Source organism: Paramormyrops kingsleyae, chromosome 25 (genome assembly GCF_048594095.1).
Source record: "Paramormyrops kingsleyae isolate MSU_618 chromosome 25, PKINGS_0.4, whole genome shotgun sequence".
Lineage (NCBI taxonomy): Eukaryota > Metazoa > Chordata > Actinopteri > Osteoglossiformes > Mormyridae > Paramormyrops > Paramormyrops kingsleyae.
Window position 1 is genome coordinate 11400861 of NC_132821.1, and position 7053 is coordinate 11407913.

Genomic DNA, 7053 nt, shown 5'->3' on the forward strand with positions numbered 1-7053 from the left:
CGTTTATCATCATGATCGTCCTCATTTTTTTTAATCGATATAAAATCGAGATCGTTTTATCGCCCAGCACTACGATGCAACATTCAAAAGGGGGTAGTAAAGTGATATGTGGCAGAGCAAAGTGCCAATTCGATGTGGGGCAGTGATTAGCATGTGGAGAATGCTGCAGCAGTATTACAAAATCAGCAACTCTTTTGAAAATAGTCATATAAAAAAGTTTATAGAATCAGTATACAAAAGTACTTCTCCTACTCAGAGTCCTCCCGGTATTGGTGTCTGGAGGAGGTGGAGGAGCCCCTCCCAAGCCTCTCCCAAACTGCTGCTCTGTGCTGGGGGAGCAGGACAGGCCCAATGACATCACTGGCTGCCTCCACCCTCCTCCGGAACCGGTCTCTGTCTCTGGCCATCTGCAACCAGCAGGATCCATCACGGGCAACCCGGCTGGCAAACGCCCAGGCCACAAGAGGGCGCACTTCCACCTTCTCACTGAAGGTCACCTGCAATAACAAAGGGGAGGCGTTAAACGAAACCTGGAGTGTTACACAAAGAGCGCAACACATAACCAACCACATACATTAGCTGTTCACTGCATTTGTATTAACGCATTACTGAAGATGTTGTGAAACCCAAAAAGAATGCGTCTCCCTGTGGGACTGGAACACAGAGGCACAGTGATATCATCCAAATTATACCTTTTTGTGACCTGTAGTGGGCATCTCCTCCTGCAGAGGGCGCCGCTGTTCCTCATCACAGAGATGTTCCACCTGCGTCCCTCCAGCCTTTGCAGTGCAGCCCTCTGGTGGGCAAGTGGCCTGAGATGTCACCACAGAGGAGAAACTCAGCGGATTGTATGGGTCATCACTGCGGAAGGATTCCCAGAGCTGAGCATTCTCAGAGTTGTCATCACCGTCGTCATCAGACCAGCTCGAATCACTGTCACAGCCTGGCCCCTCCGAGGACACACTGGATTTCCCAGGAACAGCTTCATCGGCCTCATGAGAAGAGACTTCAGAGGAGTCCCATTCCAGCCACTCCGACAGGTCAACATCCTGCTCATCTGGGGAACTCGCACTCTCATCTTTCCCCAGAGTAACGATCGGCAGGGGGCACACCTCAGGCCGCAGAGCCTTCACGGCTGCTATACAGCGACGCTTGATTTTTGACAGCGCCGCCCTTAGGCGGCGGAAGGCCTTCTTAATCGCCTGGGACATCTGCGTCGGCCACTCACTGATATTGACGATATCCACACACATTCTGGGGAAGAAAAAAAACCACGGTAACCAATAAACGTCCGAAACAGGATAATAGTACTCCACCACTAGACCAAGCTGCAGTAATTAAATTTTAACCAAACTGAGCATAAGAACATTTGGTACAAAAAAAAAAAAAAACTTCGCATATATAGGAACCTACGGATTTGTTAAAAACCGTCGCAAATCGAACATCTCGCAATATTACGATCTTCCATAGTATTACGCCGCCCATAAAGTAAATGGACTGCATTTATATAGCGCTTTCCTACTCCTACGAGTACTCGAAGCGCTTTACAATACATGCCTCACATTCACCCATCCACACACCAGTGGCGAAAGTCGGTTTCAGTGCATCATATATGACTGGCAAACGAAAAACCAATACATTACAATACTAACATTGTATTAGTCTCTAAATAGCGCCGCAGACATTTAAAGAAAAACAGCCTCCTTTATTTAACAGACAGCACTTTTGTTGACTAGCTTATGTCGGACTATCCTATAATACTCACATATCTATTAGACAATAAATCGTAAGTACAATTATCTAATTAAATTACCGTGTTAAAATAAAGCTCACCTTTTTGATTCCGTATCTCAGTCAGTCGCCTGAAAATCACACCAGCGAAGATTAGGTGACCTTCGGTTGAAAAAAACGTCTGCACTTGGTTTTATAAAAGAATAACCCTGTTTCTTGGCGGAAACCAGAGAAATAAACAAGTGCGACTCGACTCTTTATCGGAGGATCTACACCGTGCACGCTGCGCTTACCTTTATATAGCCGGTGGGGGTGCGGGGGGGCGAGGATTTCGGCCAATCATACAGCGAGGCGTTTGACGTCCCATAGAACGTATGCGTATTACGTGTCTGGGACAGCTGAGTGATTCGAGAAGGTGTTCGCTGCAGCCTGCGGGATGGGGCGGGGCGAGATGTGGGCGGAGCGAGATGTCACGCAGTAGCCTTATATGGGTACATGGATGGGCAGGACCAATTCGAAACTCCGCTCAGTGATTATGGCAGCATTGCGAAGACTTAATGGTTTGACTACAACTAATGTGTAAACTTCACCGATTTATGAGATTTTAGCGCTTCTTTCACATGTCATACGTTTGTATATATACCCTAATTATCGTATGCAATCCAGATATGAGAAATATTTTATATATATTAAAATATTAATTTTATGAAAAACAATGAAATGATCAATGAAAGCTCTAGTGCAGCGGTTCCCAAACTAGGGTACGCGTACCCTCTGGGGTACGCAAGAGGCTGTAGGGGGTACGCGAGGGAGCGGGGGGAATCACGAATTCGAACGAGACAGTCAGTAATTCTCAAAACAGCGGAGTCGGTGACCTCCAAAAAAGCCGTAAAACACAAAATACAGTCGTGTTTATGTCATATGTTTTTGTGCTTATTAAATTTAAGTGTTTCCCAAGATTAATCCCACAACAGTAATAAAATAAATGTCTTGCTTTAACATAAATACTAAAAGAATAGATCGCTTTAATCGCTATTACAGTTGGGTATGGGCACGCGGTCTTATTTAGAAAACATACAAAAAGAGACGCATATAATGTTTAATCATTCGTTAATTTGTATTTGTCCGGTCCAGGAGGTTAATTTTGGGGATCGTTAAAGTGATAGATCACCTATCTTGATTAAGCCTGATTCGGTTCGTTATATGTTGGGGAGCAGGAGGAAAGCGCCGTAGCTTTGACCCCCTCTCACCGTCACCTATGTGGAGGAAGCGCTGTCGCTTACAACTCCACACATGCACTTCTGGGACTCAGGAATAAAGAGACAGCACACTTCTTATCTTTTACTTGCGCAAGGGTGCCCACTCACTTAGATGCAACAGACAGTATCTGCGCCTCAGTTCAGTGTCACACCGGGCAGTCCCTTGGCTTCTTTATTTATACTTGGCGGGAGGGGCTTACATGGGGCGTAGTTTAAACTGTTAATGCTGTTAGTGCCCTTACAGACAAAGGTTTATCAGGAACCGCTACACAACCCAGGGTAGGCCTCCTTGGCCACGTTGACAAGCCTATTTCCCACCCAGAGTTATACAACCCCTGGCATAAATTATGGAATCACCAGTCTTGGAGGATGTTCATTCAGTTGTTTTATTTTTTAGACAAAAAGCAGATCACAGACAAGACACAAAACTAAGTTAAGGTCAAATGGCAACTTTCCAGCTTTACGAAACATTAAAAGAAATCAAGAAAGAAACATATTTAGTCAGTAAGAGTTGCCTTTTTTAGACCAAGCAAAGGGAAAAAAATATGGAATCACTTAATTCCAAGGAAAAAATTATGGATTCATTGAAAATAAACAAACCAAAAAAGACCGCAACACACCCCTAGTACTTTGTTGCACCACCTCTGGCTTTTATAACGGCTCGCAGTCTCTGAGGCATGGACTTAATGAGTGACAAACAGTACTCATCATCAATCTGGCTCCAACTGTCTCTAATTGCAGGTTGGAGCTTTGGCATGAACCATTTTCTTCAACTTCCACCACAGATTTTCAATTGGATTGAGATCCGGGCTATTTGCAGGCCATGACATTGACCTTATGTGTCTTTCTTCAAGGAATTTCTTTACAGTTTTTGCTCTATGACAAGATGCATTATCATCTTGAAAAATGATGTCATCATCCCCAAACATCCTTTCACTTGATGGAATAAGAAAAGTGTCCAAAATGTCAATATAAACTTGTGCATTTATTGAAGATGTAATGATTGCCATCTCCCCAATGCCTTTACCTGACATGCAGCCCCATATCATTAATGACTGAGGAAATTTGCATGTTTTCTTCAGGCAGTTGTCTTCATAAATCTCATTGGAACGGCACCAAATGAAAGTTCCAGCATCATCACCTTGCCCAATGCAGATACGCGATTCATCACTGAATATGACTTTCATCCAGCCATCCACAGTCCAAGATTGCTTTTCCTTAGCCCACTGTAACCTTGTTCTTTTATGTTTAGGTGTTAATTGTGGTTTACGTTTAGCTTTTCTGTATGTAAATCCCATTTCCTTTAGGCGATTTCTCACAGTTCGGTCACAGACGTTCACTCCAGTTTCTTTCCATTTGTTCCCCATTTGTTTTGTTGTGCATTTTCTGTTGTCAAGACATATTGCCTTAAGTTTTCTGTCTTGACGCTTTGATGTCTTCCTTGGTCTACCAGTATGCTTGCCTTTAACAACCTTCCCATGCTGTTTGTACTTGGTCCACATTTTAGACACCGCTGACTGGGAACAACCTACATCTTTTGCAACATCACGTGATGATTTGTCCTCTTTAAGGAGTTTGATTATCCTCTCCTTTGTTTCAATTGACATCTCTCGTGTTGGAGCCATGATACATGTCAGTCCACTTGGTGCAACAGCTCTCAAGGGGTGATCACTCCTTTTTAACTACAGATTAACAAGAAGATCTGGTGCAGGTGGGGAAGGAAATTGACAGGGTGATTCCATATTATTTTCCTTGGAATTGAATGATTCCATAATTATTTCCCTCTGCTTGGTCTAAAAAAGGAGACGTTTACTGAATAAGTAGTTGTTTTCTTGATTTCCTTTAATGTTTTCTAAAGCTAGAAAGTTGCCATTTGAAATTCACTTAGTTTTGTGTCTTGTCTGTGATCTGCTTTTTTTCTAGAAAATCAAACAACTGAATGAACATCCTCCAAGACTGGTGATTCCATAATTTATGCCAGGGGTTGTAGTTCCTGTTCTCTCATCCTTTGGCGTCTAGGGACCACTTCGTTCTGCCCTGTCTCTAGACGCAGGGGCTGATACATATATATTACATAATGCTAACACACATACTTAATATGATAAAAGTAATACATTTTCCACTCTAACAGTCCCTCCTGTTTATCATGTTAATTGTAAGAAGGCAGAATCACACTGAGGGTCTCCTCGAGCTTCAGGAGTGGTCCACGCCCTTTAGGTTTTTGGACCGTCCGTCATTGTGAGTTACACCTCTCCGGGCTCTCCATCCTTCTCTTCGTCCGTCTCCATATTTTGGATAAGGGACAACAACATATTTTCTTGAGCTCGAAACGCGGAATGTAGAGCAGAATTAATCAGCATTTTCAGACATGGAATCACAGTGATACAGCAGCAGAAAAATAGTATAAAAAAACAACAGAAATGGTGCACATATTTTCATCAGAATGGTCCACCATGCTCCGGTGGTGATCCAGGACAACCAAGAGAACCCTTGCTGGCTCTTTTCTTCGGTCATCACCGTCCGTAGATCTTTCAGCTTTTGCAAGGCATTCGTCATGTTGGAAGAATGTACATTATCAGGAATATAAGTACAGCAGGTTTGATTCAGTAGTACACACACCCCTCCCTGCGCCGCAGTGAGGAGATCTAGTGCCATTCTATTCTGAATCACCATCTGCCGGGTTATATCCAATTCTTTATTTTGTTGCTGCTCTATTATTATGGAAGCATTCATGAACAAACCTAATCTGTAGGTCAGAGTTTCTACGCGGAGCAGTAGTTTTCCTACTCCTACTTGTGGAAACAAGGCAAGTATTACTTTCTTCCCTTCGGACCACAACTTTTGATCGTCGGGGACATCTGTTCCCCACACGCTATCATGTTGTTTCACGGTTTCTTCCGTGCTGCGTTTACGTCGTTTAGTTGTGTCCTCGGTACTTATTACATAGGTGTGATCTGAAACATAAATGGGTGCACAAACTCCGTACCAGCCGGGTGGTAACACAAAATAAGCACGGCTACCACACAACCAGGCTACGCCTTGCACCCAATAGGACCCATTGCTGGGGCCTGACATGTTGACTGGTGCTCCTTCACCTGAAACAGCAATTTGATCACAGTTTGTGGTGTTACCTAGGGGGTTTGTGCCATTCATTTGGTCATAGCACATAGTATGGTTGAATGTTCTCGGGTCTTTATTCATAAGGACCGGGAACGGGAATGAACTATTGGACTTGGTGACCTTGAAGTCAATCCAAAATAGTCGATCACAAGTGTTATTGTCGATCCCTGGGCCAGATGGGTCTGTGTCATTTATCTTAATACCTGTGTGCTGGTATCCGACGCCTCCAAATGAGGAAGCACATTTAGCCTGGGATCTGTTCATAGGTTTCCCGGTTAAAGTTGGGCCTTCACTGTGGTGTGGCATGACAGAGCAAACATAACAGTTAGACAGATTTTTTTGTTTCACAGCGTCATGTACATATCTGTACCAGTAATTCTGTAGGAACGGATGTTATGCATCTCCGTTTATACGGGTGTGGTGAATCCCATCCGGGGTCCACTTTTCCCTACATCCACATTCTCATCTCCAAATTGTAATATCAGTATAATTAGTATAACGAAAAGACCTGCAATCAGACCTTTAGCCCACCAAGAACACCCTGTCAGAGCCATCCTAAAGGAGTGCAGTTCAGTTGGTTTCTTCACCGGGTTGAGACAGCGAAAACCTATTGTATTTCGTGCCTTTGTAGCGGACTTCCACTGCTACTCCGCGAGTGAGGCGTCTGGCAAGGGCTTTATGAGCTTACAGTGACTTTTGTGAATCCACGACGGTCTTTCCGCAATCTTCAGTGCGGTGGGTGTTGTCAGGAGTACTTGATATGGTCCGTCCCACCGGGGCGTAGTCCAATCCTTTCGTTGCAGGACTTTTATCAGTATCCAATCTCCAGGTTTCACAGAATCCTGCAACACAGACACAGATGCTTCTGGCAAATTACTAGGATGTTGAGCGCTTTGTTTAGCGAGCAGTCTGCTCATCCAATCCGCAAGCGTTTGCTCATGTC

The 7053-nt window shown here is 44.0% G+C and overlaps 1 protein-coding gene across 2 annotated transcripts; it reads right to left on the reverse strand.

Annotated features, from left to right (window-relative positions):
- Window positions 1-201: 201 nt before the first annotated feature.
- LOC140583039 (uncharacterized) lies at window positions 202-2014 on the reverse strand. 2 transcript variants are annotated; one of them, XM_072707626.1, is made up of 4 exons: window positions 1834-2014; window positions 1113-1254; window positions 693-812; window positions 202-497 (listed from the first exon to the last, which is right to left on the reverse strand). In XM_072707626.1, exons 2-4 carry the CDS (start codon window positions 1251-1253, stop codon window positions 249-251), a joined length of 510 nt encoding a protein of 169 aa, XP_072563727.1. In that variant the 5' UTR covers window position 1254; window positions 1834-2014; the 3' UTR covers window positions 202-248. The 2 variants fall into 2 exon arrangements, with proteins under 2 accessions (XP_072563727.1, XP_072563726.1); XM_072707625.1 differs by having other exon boundaries at window positions 693-1254.
- Between the last annotated feature and the right edge of the window lie 5039 nt (window positions 2015-7053).

Coding starts and splice junctions, on each gene's coding strand:
- LOC140583039 (XM_072707625.1), bottom strand. CDS start 1,253: ATGTGTGTGGATATCGTCAATATCAGTGAGTGGCCGACGCAGATGTCC. Junction 498..692: donor CCACTACAGGTCACAAAAAG/GTATAATTTGGA, acceptor TTGTTATTGCAG/GTGACCTTCAGTGAGAAGGT.